Source organism: Malaclemys terrapin, chromosome 4 (genome assembly GCF_027887155.1).
Source record: "Malaclemys terrapin pileata isolate rMalTer1 chromosome 4, rMalTer1.hap1, whole genome shotgun sequence".
Lineage (NCBI taxonomy): Eukaryota > Metazoa > Chordata > Testudines > Emydidae > Malaclemys > Malaclemys terrapin.
The window spans coordinates 48,279,273-48,306,198 of record NC_071508.1 but is presented as its reverse complement, the minus strand read 5'-3'; the positions used below and the strand labels follow the sequence as shown (position 1 = coordinate 48,306,198).

Genomic DNA, 26,926 nt, shown 5'->3' with positions numbered 1-26,926 from the left:
AGATACTCAAAGGTATTCAGGCTCCTACCTTCCACTGAAATCAATGGGAGTTAGTTGCCTAAATACCTTTGAGGATCTGGGCCCAGAGTCACTTTTGAAAATGAGATGTAGGATTCCTTGAGAACCAAGCCATGGCAGTCAAGAGCACTAGTTTTATAACTACATTTTGAAAACAGATTCCAAATATTATGAAAAATAGTGGTTCCAAAACACAAATGCAAGAAGAAAAGAAACAAGAACACTTATGTGAAGTTACTCTTCCAGGGGATAGGAAAAAAATAATCACTAGTTCAAGATGCATTTAGTTTTCTTTACATTGTTACCGATTTTATACTTCCCAATCAGAGAACCCTGAATTCAGTGACATTGTATACATTCATTCCTACTGAAAAGAAAATACTCTATCTATGCTTCGTTGAGATTCAGGAGGCGTGGGGTTAGGTTGGGAAGAAACAAGGTTTAATTGGTGGTTCAAAGCCCAGAATCATGTTACTGCTAAAGCTGGGATAATTAATCAGTGGCTAGACCCTTGTTAGGTTCCTTTGAAAACGAAAAAGACTTCCTTCTCCCTTTTGCTTTATTCCTTTCTGAATTCCCAAAGCCTGCTAAGGCCTGACCTCTGTCCTGAAAGAATGATAAACCATCCTCAAACCTTGTTGCTGAGAAATGTGCATCAGTCTCTGCAGTGCAGCTGGTGGATCACATTAAATTTCTAATCAGTTTAGATGCTGCAACATCCTACCTCTATCTAAGGGAGAATGTCCATGGCATTGGAGAATGTGACGCAATTAATGGCTTCTGTGGTTTTCATTACCATGCCATTTATTGTAAGTACACTCCAGAGTGACAGGCATTATTGCCATTATATGATAAAAGAACAGTCCCAGACAATGACATCTCACTAAACAGCTCCTTTATTTCTCTTCTGGCAGCTTGGAACCATTCACCTACCAGCTTCATTTTTTTAGTACTGCCCCACTGATGCTGAAAGCTGAAGTGTTGCTTAGTTGAATAACCAAGTGGGGATGTGACCTTAAAATGAATGAAGGGAACAGGGAAAAGGAACTATGTGCCTGGACACGTGTAATGCCAATCAAAGCTTCAGTGTCATTTGTGTCAGCATAACATTCTCATTTCCTGAAGGGATATATATTATAAATTTAAACCGTTTTTAGTCCTCTCTCCTTTTATATCTACTGTCTGCTCTTTCCACCTCTTTTCATCTGCCTTGGGGTGGCTGGTGTTATAAGACATGCATGACCCCAACCAACAACTTGGTTTTAAAATTCTATTTTCCCCCCTGTAGACTCCTATATAACTATATACATAAAAGGGGCCAGATTTACACCTGCAATAAATGCATATCTGAGTAGAGCTAGCTGGAATCAGGATTTCCAAACAAAACCAATTTTTTTGAAATTTCTCAAAGCAGAAATCCCCAAAAGAATTCACTGCCAGGATCCTCGGGGCTTCTGGGCTTCCTTGTGCAGACCCAGGAGCCAAACCCCAGCTAGAGCTAGGATTCCCAGGACTTTCAGGCTCTCTGCTCCATGGTAGGGAGTCTGGAAACTCTGATACCCCTGGCATGGCAGAGCTGCCCTGCAGTCATGGACCTTGGTAAACCTGGAGTCCCCAGCCCAGGAGCAGTGCAAGTGAAGGAGCTTTCCCAGAGCTGTGACTCCATACAGTATGCTTGGCGGGGTTGCCCTGGAGCTTTGGACTTTGGAAATCTGGGGGTCCAAGCCCCCCAAGCAGTCTGCCTGGTGATTCTTACCTGAAAACTTTTTGTGCTTTTGGTTTTTTTGTGTTGAACTTTTCCATGCAAAACAGACAGACACGTCTTGCAAAAATTTTTATTTGGCTGAAAACTCAATTTTCTGTCAAAAAACAGTTCTGACAGGAAAATTTTGATCAGCCCTGATCACTAGTATTAAACTGCTGCATTTACCAACAATTCTTGAATAACCTTGTGGACACTACACCCCAGCAGGGATTGTGAATTTCACTGAGATAGTTGCAGTAGCTGAGTGAAATTAACTATGGCCTCGTCTGTGAGACAAGGGGTCTCAAATGGACTTTGGCTCAATTTTATTCTCTCTGTTGTGTCACGTTGTCTGAGACATGGTTGTATTTAAGGATTATGCAAGTCTGCACATTCTTGGAAGCAATCTTTCCTTCTCCTTCCCACTTGTCTCAGAGTGTGATCTTCAATGGATCCTCTGCGCCAAATGCATGATTGACAGACTTTCCATGCTCTTGATCCAGACACAGGGTTTCGTATGCCGGCTCTCTGCATTTTAGCACATGGCTGGTGAGACTCAAAGCTGCTTGTGTGAAAGGAGGCTTGTTCGCAGTTTGGGAAGCAATTCTGCTTTGTTATACTGAGTTCAGGCCTGGATCTGATAGATGAAAAGATGTGTGAAGATTATGCGAAGGAGACTTTTCCTATTTAAGTATATGTCTTGAGAACCATGGAACCTAGTGAGTTGTAAAATAGGATGGTGATATCCTGGACCAGGTAGCAATAGAGTATTTAATAAAATAAGTATGTGCTGGAACTCAGTATTCAGAGGGTGGCATGGTGGCATGGCTGTTATTTGTTTGGAAATCTAAGTATTTTATTTCAAACAGTTAATTGGAAGGATACCATAATTAGAAAAGTTAACACTGGGGATGTAGTCGTGGAAAAGTGTTCAACAAGCTATCAGCAGTTTTATTCTGTTTACTGTAGCATGTTTCCTTTAAGCAGTTTCAGTGCTAGTTCACCTTACTGCTTAATAGAACAATAAGGATGATACATATCAGAAAAGGTTTAGCCGCAGTGAGCGGTGGTGGAGTTACTGTACCATCAGCAACTGCTAAATAGATTGGTAGACACATTACTTAGGGAAACTGGGAGGGGACAACACTGAGGCCAAAGGAGTAGAACAGATGGTCTCGGAGGGACAGGACATTAGACTGGGGCTACATCTACACTACAGGGGGGGGTCCGATTTAAGATACGCAAATTCAGCTACGCGAATAGCGTAGCTGAATTTGACGTATCGCAGCAGACTTACTCCGCTGTAGGGACGGCGGCAAAATCGACCTCTGCGGCTTCCCGTCGATGGCGCTTACTCCCACCTCCGCTGGTGGAGTAAGAGAGTTGATTCGGGGATCGATTGACGCGTCCCGATGGGACGCGATAAATCGATCCCCGAGAGGTCGATTTCTACCCGCCGATTCAGGCGGGTAGTGTAGACCCAGCCTAGGATTCCTGAGTTCCTTTCCCAGGTTTACTGCATATTCTCAGTGGCACAAAAGACATCTTAGCTTTCTATAGAACATTTTGCACCCAACAATTTGACAAACACAACAGTATACAAGATGTTTAATAAGGTTAATATGAAGACTAGAAGCACAGTTTAAGCTTTTCCAAGATTAACAGCTGCCAGAGATCTCTACACAACCTAGAAAACGTAAAACCGCACATAAGGCCAAATCCTCAGCTAGCGTAAATCAGTATAGCTCCAGGGAAGCCAATCGAGTGAAGCCAATTTACACCAGCCAAGGAACTGACCCATATTGCACGAAATTCCTTGTACTCCATACAACATCATCACAAAGTTCCTGATGTTAACCTAAAGTCAATGTCTTTAGTATGATTTATAAAAGCCAGTTCCAAGTTAGGTGAGACACTATCCACAAGCTAGCATGTCAGCATAGAAGACACTTGCACAGAATTACTCACTGGTCTCTTCCAGTGAATGAACACATTCCTGTTACAAGTGGCCTGAAAGTCTTTAGACTGTATGTATTCAGTCTACATCTCCGACTGTTTTTATTATTGCATTGTTTACATTTTGGGGATCTGATCAAGAGCATCATGAATGCAGTAGCGACAAGTGATATTTGCACAGTAGTGCACAGTGGATACGATTTGTACTCAGGTCTCCATGAACAGTCCTGTTTAAGGCTTTGAATTTCTATGCTATTGTAAATATAGCTGAGCAATCTTACCTTCAGGGTGATGAGTCTTAATCGGTAATCATCTGCTTGTATGACCTGGTCAACTGTGATTTCTATTCCTTCATAGGTGACCTGTTCCTCTGGCCAGTACTCTGTACATTTCTGCATGCAACATAAAATATATTTAAGGAGACACCAATGGTGGTTCACTTCACTGTGCAGAAACTGTGGCAAGTGTATGCTTAGCTGAATCAGGATGCCGAATGTTTCTGTAACAGGATGCAACTCAAACTTTTACTTTGAATATAGGGGCCAAAGTTTCAGGTAGTCTTCTTTGCAGTCACTCTGGTTAAAATCCAATGTGCAATTACCTCCCTCACTCACATGAATAAAACTTGGTTTGTGTGTGTGCAATGTGATGTATCTGCACATTTTAAAATTTCATTTGGGAAGCCGGTAAGAAATGTGGCAGTGTTTATTAATATTCTATTCTATTCATTTTTATTATAATGATTGATATTCATTGATAATCTGCTCTGCACAAACTGATATGGAAATGTACAGTACACCTTTTCTGACTCTAATAAAGAGCCATTGCTCTCTGAATCTGAAATTATAATCTGCATTTCTTTTCCCTACAAAAGGACATGACTGGAAATGACTTTGGAATATAGAGTGTGTTCAAAACCCCTCTATAAAACGGAAAAAGATCGTACATCAAAGCAAAGGAACTAAAAGGAAGAAAGTGTCAGAATACAGATTTTAGTTTTGCTAACTCACTTTGGCCAAATCCATGGGCTCATTCAGTGCAACTGATACAGTCTTAATAACTGAAGCTATAATCTACATTTAAGGATATATTGTGGCATTTGTGCCACAAATGTTGCCTGAGAGGTAATGGAGAACAATGCTTCCCAGGGAAAGTGCTGGGAAAGATTGTCTCTCACCCATACAATTTCTCCTGGGGCTGCTCAGTGCACATGGAGTAGGACCTCTGCACATCAGCAGAGATTGCTCCCCTTGTAAGCCCATTCCAGGGACCAACACGGGGGGGTGTGTCAATTCTGAACAAATGGCTCCCCAAGGATAAAACAGAGAGCAAACAGCCCTCATGCTCCCCAGAGTACAGGAGCTGCTATTCTGGGAGGTCTTTGTGCACACATAAGTGAAGGGAGAGAGAATACTTGCAAGCCCTCCCTTCTGCAAAGTCCAGCACAATCTGGCCCTTAACCGTAAATTTTGTGAGCAAATTAAAAAAAAAATAATCTGCTGGAAGAGAAGGGCCAAGAACTAAAAAGTGTCTCGAAAAGCTCCTGGCCCAAATTCTCTTATGGTGTAAATGGATGCTGCTCCACAATGGAGCTGTGCCACTTCACACTAGAAAAGACTGTGGCCCATTGTGTCACTGTAAACGCAGACTGAATTTTTTCCCTCCTCCTAAATTGCAGAATCCATTGTAAAAAGCGTCAAATGCGCCAGCAGCTATCAATAGCACAGACGTTATGCTGCTGAAATGAGTGGAGTAGGATCGCCCACACATTTCTGTGGGCTGTCTGTCAGTTCGGATTAGATATGACAGAGGGCTGGGATACTGAGCTGTTCATCTCTCACGTTAGCAAAGCCACTGTGTATAGCAGAAGCACAAAGACTCCCTTACTAGCATCATGGCAGAACAACGGTTTTAGTTCTGAATCTACACACTGTGGAGACCTGGTATTTATATATTAATATGTATTAGAAAGAAGGGAATAGCATGGAAGAGCTTACCCTATATTTATGTCTGAATCTCACAGAATGATTTAATTTTTGATACAAAAGGTATCAGGAAAGACTCAATATCTCTGTATGTTAGATATACGCTGAAGCCAGTGTCACTACTGTGATGGTAGCATGGCTGTGCAGTGTTTCCTGAGGCTGACATGACAGGTGAGATAGTCTGTTGGTATTGAATAACAGGAAACACTGATGAAAAGATTATTTTGCATTCTAGTGGTACAACCCAGATGTAAAAACAACAGTGGGAAAGCTTCAGAACAGAGAAGGCAATGAAGGACATAATTGCCTCTTGGTCTCTTCTTCCTTCTCAAGTGTATGGTCGTAAAATTTTCAAAAGGGCCTAAGTATCTGGAAGTCTAAATCCCATTTTCTAAAGTGACCTAGGCATTTAGGGCCAGATTTTTAAAGGTAAGTGATTTCAATGGGAGTTAGGCACATAGGTACTCCCACTAGGCACCTTTCTGCATCTTCAGCTGCTTAAATCACCACTGTTTTGAGATCCTGTGGAATAACGTTATGATCCTGGCCACAGAATTCCAAAACAGTGGTGATGCAAACTCTGGAAGCCTGGGACTTTGCAGATAGAATTGTATGGGATGGATTGGTAGAAATACATTCAATAACCACAGACCGTTAACTCTCATAAATACCAATTCTAGCAGGGAGTGATTAAAAAAAAATTGGAACATCTTAATAGTTGCAATATTTTAACTGCATTTCCCCAAAATGCTAAACAACTGGGGCAGTCCTCCACATACAAATCATTTTTAACTGCTTCTCGTCATAACTAGCATTATAACACGGCATAGTATGTTTAATGAAGCAGGGACGGCTTAATGGAAAAAGAATGCAGAAGATAAGCCAAAATAATACAGGATAAAGAGGTTCAGTCTCTGTTACTCTATTGTTTATAGGTATTCATATACAAAAATTAATAGGGCTTGAACTTGGTGGGGTGTTGCTTTTGAAACCTTCAGAGATGACTTCAAAAATGGTAACTGCAATGCACTATAAACTTTGGTCACTGAACCAACTCATTTATTTCCATGGGTCTGGCATCTGTGCCTGAAATACCCACAACAATAGAGGATCGAGGCATAGCTCATATGTAATATCATTACCTCATTCATCTCTTCTATATTGGTAATCATGACAATGATGGGAGAACGCTCCTGCCACACCATTCTCCAGAAATCACTGACAGTATTAACTATGGGTCCCTGAGTAGCAATATATACCTTTTCCTCTTCTCCATAGCCCTGCCAACAAAGCAACAATAAATCACTATCAAACATTGTGCGCGCACACACACACATGCCTGGACACGTCAATCTTTACCCAGGAAAAGCTCTCATTGGCTACAATGGGATTATTGCCTGAGCAAAGACTGCAGTATCACGTCAACAGTTATCAATCCAAGAGGTATTGTGCTCACTCACTCTCTCACACGCGTACACACACACAGGCAAGGTAGAAGGTGTGACTTCAGGTTATAGAAGCAGCAGGCAATACTATGGCAATGAAATGGATTCATGCTACAACAGCCTGGTGGTAACTCTGGGTCAAATCCTGCAGGCATAATTCCCATTGACTTTGCTAGGAGTTTTGCTTGCATCAGGCCAGTGAGGCAGGGAACTTCATGTCAAAAAATGCAAATATCTTGTTTTTATTGGACCAGAACCTTTACAGTTGCGCTCTGAGGTTCTGTTTCCGATAATACAAAAACAAGAGAGAAAAAGAAACCAAAACAAGATGGTCTTTAGAAGCCAATGGACATTGTGGTTATTCTTAAATGATCAGTTTCTAACAGTCTGTGCAGATACATTGTACTGCTGAGCTCTTACCCTGATGTAGTTAGCATTGATATATGAGCTAAGAGGATCATCCTGATCAGTTGAGGTAAGGCACACTCTGCTGTGAGGATCTACAATGTGTAAAGAGATAGTTAATAGTTATCAGTAAAGAGGAGAAAAAGGGTTTTAAGATCATTTTCTAACCTTTAGTAATACAGCTAATTTCTCAGGCATATTCATTAGTAGCCACAACCGATACCCGCGATGCTCTAAAGGGGGCACTGGGGAGTCTCTGATTGAAATGTGTGTCTATATCACTGCATTTATTGTCAGTGTGCAACTATCAACAGATATTTGCATGCAACAAAATTAATTATCTTACTGAATTAATATTACTGCTCTAAGTAGAGGGGTAGTTCATCATTTATAATTGTAATAGCATTTGAATGATTCTTGGCGTTGGACTAGGCTGTCTAGGTCTAAGCTTTGAGATATTAAATTTCATGTAATGTATGCAAGCCCACGAAATTACTGGAACTTGCTTTTGCGTTAATTTCATTTTTACGTGCATTAAAGTATTATTTAGCAAACAGTGTTAAAAAGCAGTGACTTCAGTGTGGCTTTCTGCCTGAGTAAGGACTGAGTAAAAACTGTGTTAGGACCTCAAGATTTGCCCCATTCGGTTTTATAAACTCTATCCCTAACCTTATTTTTTGGCCTTAAATTAAGGCCTTGTTTACACAGAATAATTGCACCATTTTCACTATACTGGTACAGTTAAAGCTATACAACCCCCACTAGAGTGGATGCAGTTATATTGATATATCTTAGGGCTTGTCTACACATAAACCGCTACAGCAGCACCTTTGCAGGGGTGCTGCTGTAGCACCTCAGGAGAACCCCTCCTGTCAGCATAGGAAATCCACCTCCCCAAGAGGTGGTGTCTAGGTCGACAGAAGAATTCTCCCATAAATGTAGTCCTCTCTATCCCAGGAGTTAAGTTGGTTTCACTGGATTTTTCACTGAGTTATACTGACCTAATTTCCTAGTGTAGACCAGACCTTATTCATTGGGGAATAAGCCATATCAACACAAGCACTTTTATACCACTGTAAGTGCATCCACATCAGAAGGAGTTATACTGGTATAACTATTTTGGTAAAAAAACAAAAACAAACAAACAAACAAACAATAAAAACCCAACCCTAACTCAGGGGTGGCCAACCTGTGGCTCTAGAGTCACATGCGGCTCTTCAGAAGTTAATATGCGGCTCCTTGTATAGGCACCGACTCCGGGGCTGGAGCTACAGGTGCCAACTTTCCAACGTGCAGGGGTGTGTGTGTGTGCGCGCTCACTGACCAACCCCTGGCTCTGCCACAGGCCCTGCCCTCACTCCACCCCTTCCCGCCCCCTCCCCTGAGCCTGCCGTGCCCTCGTTCCTCCCACTCCCCTCCAGAGCCTCCTGAATGCCACAAAACAGCTGATTGGGAGGTGCGGGGAGGGAGGGGGAGGCACTGATCAGCGGAGCTGCCGGTGGATGGGAGGTGCTGGGCGCGGGGGGGGGGAAGGAGAGGAGGGGGTGCAGCTGATGCGGGGCTCCTAATGTATTACTGTGGCTCTTTGGCAATGTACATTGGTAAATTCAGGCTCCTTCTCAGGCTCAGGTTGCCCACCCCAGCCCCAACTGAAATAGTTATACCAGTACAAAAACAGTGTGCAGACCACGCCTAAGTTGACAGTGTCCTTTAAAATACTGTCATACACTTACACCACAAAGAAGCAAAACAATGTTAGTTATTTTTCTAGAGTCTTTTCTAAGAGTGTTTTGAGCCTATATTAGGTTTTGTAGTAGGATCTCACCAGGCTGAGATTTTTTTAAATGAAAGTGACAGATAAGAATAATACCTAGTTCATAGATACAAATTTTCATCAGTAGATCTCAAAGTAGGTTAGTATCATTAGCGCCATTTTACAGATAGTGATACTGAGGCCCGGAGAGATGAAGTGACTTGCTCTAGTGGCAGAGCCAGGAATAGAACCCAGCTCACCCAAGGCCCATTGCAGTACTCTATTGCTAGGCCACACTGCCTCCCTAACAATAATACTTATTGAAAAGTCTTACAAAATTTAATAAGGAGTGAAAGCAATATGGCTCTATAGAATTAAATAAGGTTGCCTAGGAATTTTGCTTAGAACCAAAAAGACTAAAAGAGAATGATATATAATATCCTTCTTTTTTAGATTTTGACCCATCTATGGCGTTCCATAGCAAGGATAAAATTTTCTATTACATTCTGCAAGATAATCCAAAAAAATATAGAAAAATGATAATTTTCTATTAAATTCTGTGGGACTTTTCCATAAGGGAAGAGGTTTCAGATTTTTTGTCAACATGCAAATTTAACAGTTTCTGAAACAGCCAAATTAATCTGCTTAGCTTGGCACGTCTCCAAAATTAAACACATCCTCACCCCTTAAAAAGACTCCCCAAAACCATCTTCACCACCAACAACAACAAAATTGGGAACCTGCAAAAGAAATTTACTACAAAAGAAATATAAATTAACTGAATTAGAGCCTATCATCATGTTCCTCACTGACTACAATTAACTCTAGGGTTGCACGTAAACTAATCATTATGTTAAGTGCCTGCTTACCTTTCAATGGTAACCGCCCCAAATACTTCTGGAGTACACAGCTGGGTAGGGAATTTTAGGTTTTTTGTTTGTTCTTTAATTTTCAGGGTATACTTTTGGTTTCGATGTCACTTTTATAATGAAGTGCCTGCTGCTCCCTAATGTAGATTGGAGGTCATATTTGGCTGAGTCTGCCATTGGCAAACAGATCAGCACTACAGCATAGGTTTTGCTGTGTAACATGGTCAGCCATTCCTTCCATAATTGCTTGGTGCAAGCGAACAGTTAGGAAGACCCTCCTGGTGACACAGACAGCATAGGCTGTGATTGGTTAGTCTGGAAACTAAAGAGCCAGGAGATCCACATAGTCATGAACCCACTGGCCACCTCTTCAGCCCACCCCATCTTGCCCCCAACGCTCTCTCCTCCATGGTACTGTGAAGAGAATGGCTAAAGAGCACAGCTTTATGTCAGGAAGGGAGTACATAATACCCCTGTGTGGCGTACCAGTTCCCCAACCCTACAATGGAACTGGGTGTGTTCCATGTAGAGGGACAGAGGCCAGAACTTAAATAATTCCAACAGAAGTGATTATGGTGTGTCCTTTGGTTTCCCATGTGGCAGCCTGCCATCCTCATCAACCAAGTGGCATTGGGTTATGGTTCATAGATATGGATGGTTTTGAAATTCCTGATTTTTATTCCAGTCAGTGGAAAAGTCTGATTTCCTCTGGATAAATTCCTTGTTAACATTTATAGTCAGTCTAGAGTGGGAGCCAGTCCTCCCATCTAGATGGCTCACAGCAATGGAAATGAGTATTACCAGATTTTGTAAGACCACGGTGGAGTTAGCATGAAGAGAACTAGCTGAGGAATGACCAAGTAGTTACTGAATGCACAGGGGAAAAGTGAACAGGAACCTGATTAAGAGCTAAAGGCCAAGATTTTCGAAGTGGCTAGTAATTTTGTGTGCTTCCATTTTTGAGTGTTTAACTTGAGACACCTTAAAGAACTCCAATCTTCAAAAAAGTGCTGGACAGCCACCTTTGGAAATCAGGCTCCTTTAAGGTCTATCAGTTTGGATGCCCAAATGGAGGCACTCAGAATCACTAGTCATTTCTGAAAATCATCGCTATAATGTCCAAACTAACATAAAGCTTGAAAGAAATGACAAGGCACCCAACCGTTAGCATGTTTTAGGACGAAGGTTCTGAAATGTTTGGCTGAGTGTTTTTAACCCTTCTGGTCCCAGCTGGAAATGTCAGAACATCACTAGAAGGGGTATCTACGTGGGATTTCTGACTAAGACTGGAAGATTGAGAGTTGGAGATTTCAGGAGAAAGCCTATTCTTGCCAGATTTCCACTCCAGTTTTGTAGACTAACGTGATTTGCATAGCTGATCAGATTCTAATTTCTGGATACTTATCTGAGCCTAACTAGCACTCTGAACCATTTGGGCTTCCCTAACAAAGCTGCAACAGAGCTTGATGGCAGCATCTATCTGATAATGGCTTAGAGAAAAGAGAAGGATCTGTCAAAATATTAATATTCAGACACGACATCTTATAATTGTATCACTTTCCAAACTATCTTAAGAGTGACAGAGGGGAAAACGATAATGGCTATAAAATCAATCCCAAGCAAAATGTTTCTCAAAATTTCCATTCTTGGCTATAAGTAATAAAGCAACTTACATTTAAAAAAGAAAGATGTATTATATTTTCTTAAAGAGACTGGGCCAAATCCTGAGACCCTTATTCATTTTTCACTTGGGGCCTTATCCTGAGGCACATTAGGCCCAATCCAGGACACAGTGATGTAAGTGGGAATCTTGTCATTGACTTCAAAGGGCAATGGACCAATGCCTTCATTAAGAATTAAGTCAGAATTGAGGTGTCCAGTACCTTTTAAAATAAGGCTTATTGAGTGGCACCTTATGACTCAAGTAGTCCCATTGGTTTCAAAGGAAGCACTTGGATAGTAAAATAGAGCTCAGCATGAGTAAGGGTGTCAGAATTTAGCCCTTAAACAGGAATTTACCAGAGGAAATGAAGTAAAACCTGAATAAAGGCATCAAGATTTTGGGCAAAATTTTCAAAAGCACCTAGATACTTTAGGAGCTTAATTCCTATTTTCAAAAGTGACTTAGGAGCTTGAATCCCATTGGCTTTCAATAAGACTTAAGCACCTAAGTCTCTAATGAAAATGGGACATGGGTGCCCTTGCTCAATGTTAGCTTTAGCCTACAGGAGTATCCTGGAGAGGATTTGTGAAAGGCATTCCATCAAAAGCAAGAAACAAAGCAAATACTGGATACTGAGACTTCACTAAATACTGCGTCATCTAATTGCAGAATTACAAAATAGGTTTGGAACTTACTTGGGAGAATTGTTTTGTAGCGATTCTTCCGCACTAATCCTGGAATATCATATTCCTTTGGATCAACAAAGTTCATTGGGATTTCCTGTTGGAAGATGCGCAATAGATTATATTAATAGATTCACAAGGGGAAAAAAAACATTACGTCTTGACTGTGGAGGAGTAGCAGAGATGAAGTCAATTGAGACATATGGTATAGTAGTTCTAGCAATTTACCACCAAAGAATGACTGATGGTTTCCTTTTTGTGTCAATGGTTTTCTTTTTTGAAATCATGAATATAAAAAAATGCTCCGGATGACTAATTCTGTGAGTGGTGCACAGTATGGCACTATTTCAGCTCCTAATATTATTAGAAGTGTATTGTGACTTGAGGCATAGATGTAAGCCAAGGATGGTGCGTAAGCTGCATCACCCCAGGAAGCACAGTACTTCAGACACACCCCTCTGAGTCACAATTCTCCCCCTTCTTCCTCCTTGTTAAAACCGGGGCAGTAATTTGCTGCTGGCCTGCCTCTGCAAATTACAACACCCTCGATCACAGCTCAACTGCACTGGCTGGGTAGTATGGGGATGGGGGGTGGAGATGAGGAACCATCCGGTTTTTGCCCCTTCCCATCCACCTTCTCTGGGAGGGGGCACAGTAAGTAGGTACTGTGTGTGCACCTACCTCTCCTACACAAATAGACCCAAGGTCCAGATAGCTCACACAGGGCTGTTGGGGATGGGTTCTTACTCCCTTACACAGGTGTGCAGGCCAAGTCACTAACTGGCCCTTAGAGGGTGAGTTCTTCAGAGCAGGGCCCTGATCCTCAGTGGGGTCTTTGGGCTCTACCCATGATATAAATATTACATAACAATAATAATTTCTTAAATGAGCTTTAACAGGACTACTTCTTTATCAGAAAGAGCCATGGGGAGAAATAACAAGAGAATTAGCACTGGGTTATGGAGCCTTTCACATTTATATTACAGATACAAATCTCAGAGCTCAGGCTGGTTTCATTAGGAGCCATTTGATTACTCTTTAGTGGGCTACAGCATGTGAAATTAGTTGATCAATTCATAGTGGATGCGTAGCCACGTAAAGAGACCAGAGCTTGGTGAGAGAACAAGGAGTGAATGTGATCACAGAGATGAAAATCCCCTCAGACCCTGATTTCCGCCCCTCATAACAGGATAGAGCAGGGGTGGGCAAACTTTTTGGCCCGAGGCCCACATCTGGGTATGGAAATTGTATGGCGGGGCATGAATGCTCACAAAATTGGGAGTTGGGGTGCGGGAGGGGGTGAGGGCTCCAGCTGGGGGTGCGGGCTCTGGAGTGGGGCTGGGAGAGGGGTTGGGGGTGCAGAAGGATGCTCTGGGCTGGCATCGAGGGGTTCGAGGACAGGAGGGATATCAGGGCTGGGGCAGGGGGTCGGGCTGCAGGAGGGGGTCAGGGTGCAGGCTCCAGGCGGCGCTTACCTCAAGCAGCTCCCAGAAGCAGTGGCATGTACCCATCCAGCTGCTACGTGGAGGTGCAGCCAGGCATCTCTGTGTGCTGCCCTGTCTGCATTCACTGCCCCTGCAGCTTCCATTGGCCGCTGCTACTGGCCAATGGGAGCTGCGGGGGCAGCCCTTGGGGCAGGGGCAATGTGTGGAGCCCCCGGCTGCCCCTATACGTAGGAGCTTGAGGAGGGACATGCCGCTGCTTCCAGGAGCTGCGTGGAGCAGAGCAAGCCCAGGATCCCACTCCCCAGAGGGGCTCCAGGGCCAGATTAAAACATCTGGAGGGCCGGATGCGGCCCCCGGGCCGTAGTCTGCCCACCCCTGAGATAGAGGCATGAAGGCAGAGCTTGCTCTGGTTCTGTGTTTAATATGTTCTGTGAGTAAACAAAAGGTAGAAGATTGTTAAAATTAAACACTGCGTTTTCTACTCCAGGTGCTCTTAGCCTGCCTCTTACCCAAATTCATGGTGGAAAAAACATTGGTAATCTTCCACCTTAGCAAGCACCCAACCAAAAAAATAAATTGCTAGAATGGAGGTCATATTTTGTGGTGGATGCTACTTTGCATATGCAGTTTTGCTAATCTTTGCTTTACCTAATGATTTTGTATTTAGCCATGTGTTTTCCTTGCTTTCCCTGTCCCTTATCATCAGTGATTTTGAGGAGATGATGTCCCAGAATATGCCAGAAAGGCCACATTTTTATATGTTTTTATTCAATTTAATTTTGAAAAAAAGTCCTCATAAATCAGTTCCTAGTGGGTCCCATAGGGAACTGAATGCAGAGGTCTAGGTGTTTACTTTGACAGATGAGCAAGTTAGAACTGGTAATGCAATTGACCCAGGGTCTCTTCTTGCAGCCAGTTTTATTAGCTAGAATTCTGTTTATAATGTATCCAAGAATTAGCTGTAAAAGACGGAAAGAAAAATAATCACACTTTCTGTCTCCCCAATCCCTATTACAATCAACACCCTCTTAATCTGTCAAATGAAAGGAAAAATTGACAACTTGTAACTCATGGTTGATAATTTTCCTCAAGCATGGAAAAGGAATTAAACCCCTTTTTTGTTCCAATAGGACACACTTGTCCTCGCCCTGATTATCTCCCACCTTTATTCTTACCACCTCCTTTTCTCTAGCCTCCTGGATGCCCATACTACTAATCAAAATGCAGCTGCTCAAACGACCTTCCTTGCTAGTCAGATTGATGGTCACCCAACCGTGCAAAACCTTTCACTAAATCCCACCACTTGTATGCTGCACCAAGGTTAAGCTTCTTGTCCTTGCCTTCTGAAGGCCCTATAAAATTTCACTCTGGATGACACCACTCATTTGTCTCTTACTACATCCATTCCCCACTCCTATCCACCTCTGCTCTGCTGATGATGCCATTCATGCAATCTCATTCATTTCTCTCTCTCCTTCCAGTCCCCATGATTTTTTCCACACTATCTCTGGTGTGTCAGCCAAGATGGTAGCCATTATCAATGAAGTGTTCTCTTCCCGTTTCATCATGACACCCTCCACCCCATCTCTGCACTGAATATCCTCATCTGTGATATCCACAGGAAGGACCACAAACGATGATAAAGAAGTAAGAATAGCAATTCCAAATCTACTCCCACCCCATGCTATTTCTTCCTCTAGTCCCCTCAGTGCTTCTCTGTTTTTTGGGCTAGATTCTAATCTCTTTGGGACAAAAGCTATACGCATTGTGTGTCTTGTATAGCACTGAGCACACTTTTGGGGCTTAACAAACAATAAATTGTTATACAACATTTCTTGGAGCTAATTTCCACCTTTTTCAGGTGTACTGTTGAGGGCAAAATCCAAAGGGTCTTTCCTTGGGTTTTACTTAGTATTTAGTCATTCATAACTCTCCTTGAGCCAGACCCTGAGGTTCTTCCTCAGGTTTTACTCACTCACTACTCCAGCAAACTCTTGCTAAAGTCAAGGGGCATTTGCTTGCGTGAGAAAAAACTAAGGCCAAGCCTATACTACAGAGCTATATTGGCATAACTATGTCACTCAAGGGTGTGAAAATTCCACACCCTGAAGCAACGTAGTTATACCAACCTAACACCTCATGTAGATAGCTCTCGGGGAGCTGGATTAACTACGCCAACAGAAGAAACTCTCCCATCATCGTAGTAACACAAGCCCTAAGCCATTCAGCACTCGGACCAGCAGGTATTGCTCTTGACTTTCCCTTCGAAGTGTACACACAACTTGATGCTTTCTCCACCATGAAGTTGAGCATTTCTAGCCATGTGAGTAAGAGACAGGCAGAGCACATGGCGTAGCAAGTTCAGGGTTTATTTTAACTAGAACTGGTCATCATTTTTGCATATAAATCTTTTTCCGACAAAACATTTTATGGGAAAAAATTCAATTTTTGCCCCACAGAAAATAAAGTCCATTTTTGACTAGTTTTAATATCACTTTACTAGCCTGTAATATAGGGCTGGTCACATGGGCTACAACAGGGGTAGGCAACGTTCGGCACGCAGCTCACCAGGGTAAGCACCCTGGCGGGCTGGGCCAGTTTTATTTACCTGCTGACGCGGCAGGTTCGGCCGATCGTGGCCCCCACTGGCCGCGGTTTGCCGTCCCGGGCCAATGGGGGCGGTGGGAAGCGGCGCGGGCAAGCAATGTGCTGGCCGCGGCTTCTCGCCACCCCCATTGGCCTGGGACGGCGAACCGCATGCCGAATGTTGCTGACCCCTGGGCTACAACAACTCACTCTTGACTTGCCCAGCTTGACTACAGTAGCCAGCTCAGGCACTTCCTCAGCAAAGATGCATCTCAATAACTACCTTCCTCTAAACCAGCACTGTCCATTATTAAATGTTTCATTTTTAAACAGTCAGGATTTGTCTACACACAAAAGTTTAATTGCTTTAATTATACTGGCATAGTTAAAGAGACCCCACTCTTCTAGTGTAGACACAGCTATATCGATATTTGGTATAAGCACCATATTATTCCCAGGTATAAGGTATAAGGACATTATATCATATTATGTATAAGGCATTTTCATACCAGCATAATTACATCCATATCAAGGGTTGTAATGGTATAAACTATACTGGTAAAATAATCACACCTCTTACCCACATAGTTTTTGTATGGGTATAACTACATGAAGACTTGGCCTCAGTAGGGACAACCATGTTCCTCCCCCAGGGTAATGTGATAACTGGTTCCATTACTCACAGCCACCAAGGAATCAGTGATGAGTCACAAAGTAGATTTGGCTTGATGGTTTTCCTTTAACAGATGCTTTGTCTGTCTCCTGTTTTCTTTAGCCTATCACTTTTGGGCACTTTCTGATGGCCAAATCTTAAGGTTTTTAATGAGCTTTTCCTCAGTGCTTCCTCAAAAGGGAATGTGGGACTGAAGGAAAACTGAGTAAAAAATGGGTAAGGACAACAAGGGTCTGGCCTTCTGTTTGAAAACTATGCCTCAAAATGTCTTCTCTTCCTCTGAAAGGGAAGAAAGCCCAGCAGTTGCAGGTGGGGGGAAATGGAAAGGGAGTACTCTGAGGTGTTGTTCCATTCTTTTTTCTGCTCCATAAAAGGTTCTCTGTCAGGTCAGGAAGTAGGTGGGCTCTGGGGGCGGCAGCTATGCAAAGCATTATCCTCCTGCCACTCTACTGGGATTCCATGCTTAAGAGAATGCAGACTGGGTCAGCATTAACTTAGGCGGTTCCCACCTGCGTGCTCTGAAAGACCCTGGCATGAAAAGAGGCATGAAGTTGGGTGAGGATGAAGCAAAGGGCCCGATTCTCTGTTGCTTAGCATGCTGCACAGTCATTTTCACTCATGCAAAGTGGGCATAACACACTGTTAAATCAGAATTCTCCACTCACTCACACTCGTACTATCCTTTTGCACTCACTTTGCCCAGGTACAAATGACAAGTTGCATGACAGTGGAGAATCAAGCAGTTAGGACAGAAGCTTGGATAAAGAGCAGAGCAACTGAAAAGCCATTGTGCTAACTGCAATTAAACGTAGCCAGCCTTTTCACAAAGCTGCTCAAAAAATCCAATTTTACTTGTATATGATGCTTGTATTTCCACCAAAAGCAGAGTCAGAATGCTTCCCCAAAAATAAAAGTGGATACATGAAGTGAGGGAAAGATACTTTCAGATTCATACTGTCAACTGAAAAAGCAGCTAATATCTAATGAACATTTTCCTAAGTGGATGACGAGGACAGTTAGTGCAAATTCTTTGTGGCATTTGTTAAGCGGGACAAACACCATTTGTTTCACCCTCCGATAACTTTCAGACAATTCAGAAGAGCAGCTCTGTACAGAGTATCCACCAGGAAAGTGGATATACTAGCCTGGTGTAACCCACTGGGATTCAAGAGTTAAACCCAAAGCAAATTTGACTCTTTTTCTTTAGTCTAGGGCAAAACTGTGAAATTTTTGTTAAGAAGTCACATGCTGAGAAAAAGCCTTCTGAAAACAAAGCTAGATCTTCATTACCAGGACAAGGACTGTAGTCTGCAAATGAAAAGATAGCTGAAAGCCTTCAAATTCTGTCATTTCCAAGTGTAACAAATTTGGGGATTTAATAAAGTGCTTCACTGAAGGAACTGGAGTGTGTATTTATTTATTCCAGTGAGAGTCACAGGAGGTGGCAATGTCCCATTTTTCAGATGCCACAAACTCTTCTCTCAACTTGAGAAGTCAAAATACTCACAAAAAACTCTGTCTGGAGTATGAAAGGGTCTAATGCTTTCTTGTGTAGCTCCTCTGCGGTAAGAATGTTCGATGCCGTTTGTAGGTATTCTCGGGCCGATTGTTCTCTTGGTGACATGACATAGCCGAAAACTTGCTCAGAACAGCCTGGGGTACACATGTCCAGCGTGAGTGAAACATTTGAACCTCTCCTGCAAAACACAGCCCCAGGTGAAGACATCAGTTATGAAGGCTATGTGAAACACTCTGCGTTAATTAAAACATGTCTTTCCATTTGGCCTTTATCTGCTTTCCTTGAGACAATGGTGCTTTTGAGGGTGCAATTAAGATTTTGGAACTCTCAGACCTTGTCTAAACTAGAAACAACCGACATTCCTGACAACAGGTATCAGCAATAGGTGCAGCTGAATGTGCTAAGACAGTTTAGCAGCAGGAATAGACAAATGTGCAACACTAGTTCACTGCACTTGTTGCTGACTCCCACTGGTCAGGAATGGGTAATTTTTCTACTGTAGACAGACCTCAAGCAACTAGTCAGACTATGACCTGGTCTACACTGGGGGGAAGGGGCAGGTGAGGGGAGGAAGGGGGAAATCGATCTAAGTTAAAAAACAACAACAAGGAGTCCGGTGGCACCTTAAAGACTAACAGATTTATTTGGCATAAGCTTTCATGGGTAAAAAAACCTCACTTCTTCAGACGCATGTAGTGAAAGTTTTAGATGCAGGCATTATATAATGACATATGATGGTGTGACTGATGTGAATAACGTAGCTGAAGTCGAGTACTTAGATCTACTTACCGCAGTGTCCTCACTGCGGTAAGTCGATGGCTGACACTGTCCCGTTGCCTGCACCTCTCGCCCTGGTGGAGTACAGGAGTCGACAGGAGAGCGCTTGGCAGCCGATTTATTGCATCTAGACTAGACGCGATAAATCGAACCCCGCTGGACCGGTTGCTGTCTGACATATACTCCTCCTTCCTTCCACTATAAAGTTGCCCTTCCCCAGGCGTGAATCCCCTCTAGCAGAAACACAACTTCCCCAGCTGGTGCAAGGAGTAAGTTAATCCATAGTGGGTCTATTAGCTTACAATCCAAAGAAGGTTACTGACTTGGGGAATGGCCCATTTATAAAACAATTACTACTAGTAGCCAGATGTGTGACAATTTATTTTTGGAAAAGACCAGTCCGACAACAATGAAGAAATAAATGAAGAAATAAAGTATGGGAGAGCCTTTCAGTAGAAAAGATGACAGAGGGCCTTATATCAGGATCAAAGAAATTTTATAATATACAGTTACCATTTTCAGAATCTAAACAAAATAAACATACAGATAAAAATAAGAGGCTGACCAAATACAAATAGGTTTTCTAAAGGCAACAAACACAGATTACGAATGAGATTTGGCAACATATGTACTGAAAGTTGTTAATGATAAAACAAAAAGTCATTATATATCTCATAGTTGTGACTGTCCTGGAAACAAAGAGCAAATTAAATAACCATTCAGTCTAGAACTGATGTTTTAAAACAAAATACATTAATTTAATGCAGTGAAACTACCAATTTGGTCCATTCAGAACTTCTAAACTCTACATAACTTGTGCCAAATGCCTTGCTCTCCGTCAGAACTATCCTACCTTTCTTGCAATCCCACTGATTTAACTGTCAGAGTCGCTGGATCTGTCTCTGCTTTGATGTCCATCACACAGTCAAAGACCGGCGTCTCTGGCACTGGATCGAAATCTAGAAAATCATCCTCATTTTTATCCTCTGTCCACTCTGAGTATGTGAATGAAGGCTGGCGGCTCACAGACTGACGCCTGTCCTCTGGTAGGGGAAAGGGGGGATCCGGATGGGTTTTCACAAGATACCAAATCTGGAAGAAACAAACAGTTTTAAAACTATCTATGTATTTTCAGATCTTCTGTAAACTCTAAAGACAGATACACCTTTTGAGCAATCATCTCATTCATTATACCCCAGCAAAATGGAATTGCACTAAAGAGAACAGGAAAGTTTCATACATGAGGAGCTTTCCTGTACAGATCACAAGAATACACCTTCTCCTATTCTAATCCTGCTTCCAGGCACAGAGCGTTCCCTGTAGCCTGTCAAGCTTCGCTCTGGAACACAGTGGAAGCATTCTGTGCTTGTGACTATTACATACAAGCCAATGTGAAATCACTGTCCTTTTGTTTAATTGATCAACTTTCACAGAGTGTTAACAAAACTCTGTTAATCTACAGATTACCACCTTCCCTGATTTAGATGCTGCCCATCTGGGATTTGGTTGGGTGTAAAACAAATAAATACCAGTTTCCCAAACCTCAAATCTCCGATGATCTGGCACCGTATCCCAAATTCATATCCAAATTCACATTTGTTTTTCATGAAACCCCCGTTTTACAAAGGTTTCATAAAGCGCTTCATAAAACCTGCACCCATTTTCAGTTCAGTGATAAAACCTCTTCTGCAATCTAATAATCTGATTTAAACAAGACATAAACTGTAGAATAAATTCTGTTAAATTATGTGAAACAAATGTCTTAAATGAAATGTCTATAGTAAAACGAAGGATCGAGAATGACACAAATTTAAAAACGATTGCACCATAGGACCATTATGATCACCTAATCTGACAACCTGCATAGTACAGATCGTAGAATTTTACCCATAATTCTTGCATTAAGCCCTTTCCTCTGAGCGACACTGACTGATGCACAGGCACCAATTATTGCTAATATGTTTTGTTAATGAAATTTCATTGCTACTAAATTAAGCCTACTGCTTAGTTCCCCCAGTACACTGACTTTCGGTGGGAGTTAGGCCCCTCTGAAAACCCCAGCCACGCTGGTTTACACAGATGCTGTGGCAGATTATATTGTTTGAGAACATTAGGTTGGATTTATTTCCAATTAGCAACAGGCCCTAGTGGCAAAGTCTGAGATCAGATCTGAACTTTGCCAAAGTCCTGAGATGTCTTGGGCTGAGCCTGTCTCTACTGCACAGGGCTAGGAACAATCTAACTCAAACTAATTTGGGGCTAGGTCCTGCAAAGCACTGCGCTCCTCCTTTCACATGCTGAGTGCCCTGAACTCCTTTTGAGTCCAGTGGGAGTTTGAAAGCACTCAGCATCTTGCAGGATAAAGCCTTTCTTGGTTTTTTTATTTTAAAGGGACACTGTCAAATATGAAAGTCGTGCACTGTCAAAAAGTCAAGTTTCTTTCCTTAAGTTATAAACAACGACCTAGAATATTAACTCAGAAAGGATTTTAAAAGCCAATTTTCTTGTCACTAGACATACTTGTCATTTATTTCTGGCATTTCTCTCAGCTTGAACAATGAAAATTAATGAAACAAGTTTTCACTTTTGTTTATAGGCAGCTTCAATGTTAGGTTCCCATGCACTAGCACCGCACTGCAATGCTTGGGTTACAAATACTGAAGGGGAACGGGCTTCTGTTTAAACAGATCTGTTTACACTGCAATTATTTAAAAGAAAATTAGGGAAACATTTCTATTGGCCTTATGTTTTAGAAAAACTTTGGGCCAAATATGAGTCGATGGTGCCCTTTGAAGTTTGGCTTGAAGCATGAACTTTAGAGATCTGAGCTCATTATTATTTCCAAAATTCGCTTTTGGAACTCGCAAATGCCACAGTTCTATGGACCTCTATTGTCCCCATCAGTGTGTAATGTTTGAGCACCTCACAACCCTCCTGCGAGTAGGGCAAGGATATTATCCCTGTCTGCGAGATAGGGAACTCAGGCTCAGAGAGACTAAGCAACTTGCCCAAGGTCACATAGGGAAGTCAGAGATAGAGCAGGAGATAGAAGTCAGATCTCCCATGTCTTAGGTTAGCATTTTAACCAACAGATCATCCTTCCTCTCTCAATTGAATGACAGCCCAAATTGTTATGGTGGGGTAGGGTCTGCTGTAGACTGAGTATATTAATCAAAAATGCTCCAGCCTTAGGCAGAAAGGGGCGGGGGAATAGAAAGGGGCAAACTCACTGTGGCACAGGGACTGAGGGGAGATGACTTCCGCCTCTACTAATCAAGGACAGTTGGAGGCTGCTATGCAGCCTGCTATGCGCAGAGGCCGCAGTGCTCAGTGCTGAGTCAGACCGCTGCTCCGGTGACGGAGTGAGTGCCGACTCCATTAGGAGCTCTCTTAGACGGATATCGTGCTCCTTCTTCGTCCTAGGTTTAAAGGACTTGCAGATACAGCACTTGTCACTTATGTGCCCTTCACTTAAGCACCTTAGGCAGCTGGTATGTGGATTGTTGATGCGCATAGGCTGTTTGCAGTGATCGCACAGCGTAAAGCCTGGGGGACCAGGGCATGCCCCGCCCGGGTCCCATCCGGGACTAACCAAGAGTTCGAGAACGACTACTAAGGATAACTAATAAACTACTAACTATATACAACTATATTACAGGTTTTCAAAATTCACAAGAACAGAGAACAGAACAGTGCTAGCCGAAGCAGCAGACATTCCAGCACCGTCACTGGAGGCAAGAAGGAACTGGGGGGGGGAAGCCGGCGGCGCCCCTTATATCGCACCATGCAGGTGCCACTCCAGAGGGCACCAGAACCAGTTCCCTATGGATACTGCCAATGGAAAAACTTCTGGCACCAGTACATGTGGCGAGCACATGCACCCCCAATATGGAATGGACTTGAGCAAGCACTTGAAGAACAGAATTTTTGAGGGGGGCGATTGTTAGGGAGTAGGGGAGCCTCACCCATGCAGACCCTGGCCTCTTCCAATCAGTCAGGCATATCTGCCCCGTCCCCATGTGTCCCTGCAGCCCCCTTCCGCCCATCCACATGTGTCCCTGGTAAGGAGTCATCTCCCACACTCAGCAAGGCAGGATAAAGAGGTAGTGGATAAGATGACTGGAACAGAGAGGGCCCAGACAGATAAGGGAACCGCACTGAAGCAAAACAGGCTGTGGTAGGAACTCAGACCCTAGAGGAGAGGGTGCTTGGAGATCTGGGTGGCAGATAAAAAGAGCTACAGGGAAGACTGGTAGCTACCGAGCAAACTCTGCAGAGATCCAAGGAGGCCCTGCAAATAACAGAGAGGAACTCAGAGTTCCAAAAGGACTAGGCCCGGTATGCTGAAGAAGAGAAGGAAAATATGTGTTTCCTCTTGCAGGGAGTAGAGCAAGAGAGGGATAACCTGTGGGTGCAGCTCAGGCAGTGCACGGCAGGAGGCATCTCTACCCCCAAGGGTTGCAGGCTTGAGGGTGAGGGATGTAGGGGGTTAATAGACTCCTAGGGAGGCTGTGTGGGAAGCAACCAATAGGAGAGAGGCTGTGTGAGGCAGTCAATCTGGGCCCAACAGGCCCATATAAGAAGAGCCACAGGTCAGAGCAGGGTTAGTCACTGCCTGGAGAGTAAGGAGGGAGGACTGGTTCCTAGCAGGTGGACAGAAACTACCACCATGGACCGAGCAGTTGCTGGCAGGGAACCGGGGAGTGAGACGGCGCTCCTGGCTGACTGCTAGGATTGACATGCTGAGGCCCTGAGGTAAAGAAGGTGCTGGGGCTGTGGGAAAGTGGCCCAGGAAAATATACTGAGAAGTTGGAGGGGACACAACACATGGCTGCCATCTACAGGGTTGCTGGGTCGGGACCTGGAATAGTGGGCAGTCCCGGTTCCCCAAGTGGCTAGACAGTTGGTCTAAACCCCACAAGGGGAGAGCACAGATGGTGACACAGCTGGAGGGCTGTGTCATGAAGAGGACACCCTGGAATGACACAGGCCAGAGAGCAGACATGACAGCAAGAGAAGAACCATTGGAAGAGGGTGTACCGACCTGCGGAGCTAATCCCCAAGATGGCCAGCAGGGGGCACCAGCGTAGTGACTGAGCCCCGTCACACAACCTATTGAACCAGAGGCTCTGGACTGCTTTGGGCAACAGTACCTGTGTACCAGCCAGTGCCTGTCTGATGCCACTGTGCATGTTCTAACCCATTTGTGGAGCTGTGGCCCTCCATATGCTAATGAGCAGCCTAAACTCCACCGTCACTAGCTTAACACTAAGGGCTCTCCCCTTTGCCTTAAACCCATGTTGGAGGTGATGTGGAGCCAGCCCAATTCAGGAAGGCAAAATTCCTCTCTGAGTCCCCCAGGCCACTCTCCGCTACAACTTTTCAGTTGCTCTTTGCTGCATACCTGTCCTGCTGCCCCCTCTGGGATGTCTCTGCCAGGGCATTTGTATGGAGCTGTTCACAGGCTGCAGGCACTGCAGGAAGCAGGAACGTGCCCCGTCACTGCACAGAGGCAGTGTGTGTGTGCGCGCATCTGTAATTCACCTCTGTGCAGAGGGCCCTGCACAAGGCCTAGGCAACTCTTAAGCATTATGGGCTCCTGTGCAGAGCTGACCAACCAGATAGGGGTGAGTTTGTCAGTGGTTCAATAGGCTGGAAACCCAAAGGAAAACAGGACTTGCTTTAGAAACAAAGGCGCTTTCCTCTTGGCTGAAAAGGCATGTGGGGAATAAGGATCATGAAGCAACTGGAGGAAATTACATTACATTTAAAATTAATAGAATTTTAAAATAAATAAATAAATGATAAATTCATTAGTCAGCTTGGAAAATCGTAACCCTGGTTTTAAGTGCTAGAGGCTTTTGTGCTGGCCTTTTCTGCGGGGGTGAGCATCAGGGCACAATCTAGCCCTCAGGTAGTGAGGGAAGCCTACAGCACCAGTTACAAAAGCCTCAGTCACGACTCACTAGGCTAGAGCTGGTCCATGTCCACGGTTGGGAATCACCGTGTTCAGTAACATTACATCACAGCCAGGATTCCCAGGAAAGGGCGTCATAACTTTCACAATGACTAAAGGCAGGTTTTCAAGCATTATGAACTCTAATACTCCGTGGGGATGAGCTGAGCTCTGGATTTCAGGCAATCTTTAATGTGCACACAGAGCAGACAGGACCTCAGTTTCGAAGGCGTAATTTTTAAGATACCCCCCCCCCCCCATGCTCAGGTGCCTGCATTCAGTTTATCTACCACCTTGCAGAGGGCAAAGAGCTGAGTAAACCTTGCTTCAAGAGAATCTAGGTGCCCAATTTGTTGATGTGCTGCTACAAAGAGGCCACAGGCCAGACATGAAGTGCCCTCCTCTGGGAATACCCCCAGCGCAGGGACCCTGTATGCAAGGTGTATAGTCAGCTTTGCCAGATCTTCATTGCCTCCACAGCAAGTGGGAATACCCTAGGGCAAGCATGGGCTGGAGGTGGGAAGGTTGGATGGAGGGCAAGAGGAGGCATGTCAGGGGCAGACCTGCACTCTGGCAATATGACACTCCTGCCTATGCCACTGAAGCAGGGGCATAAATTAGGGCAGCCCCAGAATAGAGGATGCATAACTTGCCTCCCCTCTGTCTGTACTTTGACACTAGCATCAGTACAGGGATGGATCAGAATGTTAAAGATCCTCATGCTCTCCCTTTCTTGGGAGAACAGTATGTAGGATTCTCTCTTTGGTCAAAACTAATCTAATCATAAATGCACTTCTCTGTCTAGAAACATCACCTTCTAGCCGTCTTCCTATGCAAATCCCTTCTAGGCAGAGCCATGGTTAAAGAACCAGAAAAAGCAATCGAAAGAGCCTAGTTTGAGAGGAGACTGGGGGGAAATAGAGAGAAACCGATTGATAAAACTGTCCATTCTCCTACAAGCTGGGATTCTAGGAACACTGCCAAGCTCCACTGTTTGCAAAATTTTCAAATTTCTTGGTAAGTAAGCTTATTATTTCCATGATGCTGTTCTGCAAATGCCTGTAACAGCAGATGTGTTCAAACTGTAAAACCCATGTGACCTGGCATGAGAAGGAGTTGCAGTAGGTAGAGCCGCCCTGTGACTCGTCTGTGTTTGTGGAGTGCTCTGAGCACACAGTGAAATTCAGCCCGTGCAGTAACCATGCACTGCCCATTAGTCTCAGCAGACTTGTAGGATTCCCATCTAGCCTATAGTAAACCAGGAGACTCTGTTTTTAAATTGCTTTGTTACAAGAAAGTCCCAGATCACGTCAATACATTACAATGACTGCATTGGGCCAAATTCTGCTCTTCTTCACACAGGTATAAATCAGGAGTAATTCTAAGCTTAAAAGGAGTTACTCCGGATTCACAGCAGTAAAAAATGAGATTTTTGTGCATAGTGAACAT

General features: G+C 43.6%; 1 protein-coding gene across 1 annotated transcript in view; it reads right to left on the bottom strand.

Annotated features, from left to right (window-relative positions):
* The window catches only part of IGSF22 (immunoglobulin superfamily member 22), a 198,022-nt gene that overhangs the window by 74,098 nt on the left and 96,998 nt on the right, over positions 1-26,926 (bottom strand). The window contains 6 exon segments of the mRNA XM_054025882.1: positions 4,000-4,110; positions 6,846-6,983; positions 7,569-7,648; positions 12,534-12,618; positions 18,733-18,922; positions 20,375-20,613. Of these exon segments, the coding sequence (XP_053881857.1) occupies positions 4,000-4,110; positions 6,846-6,983; positions 7,569-7,648; positions 12,534-12,618; positions 18,733-18,922; positions 20,375-20,613 (843 nt within the window).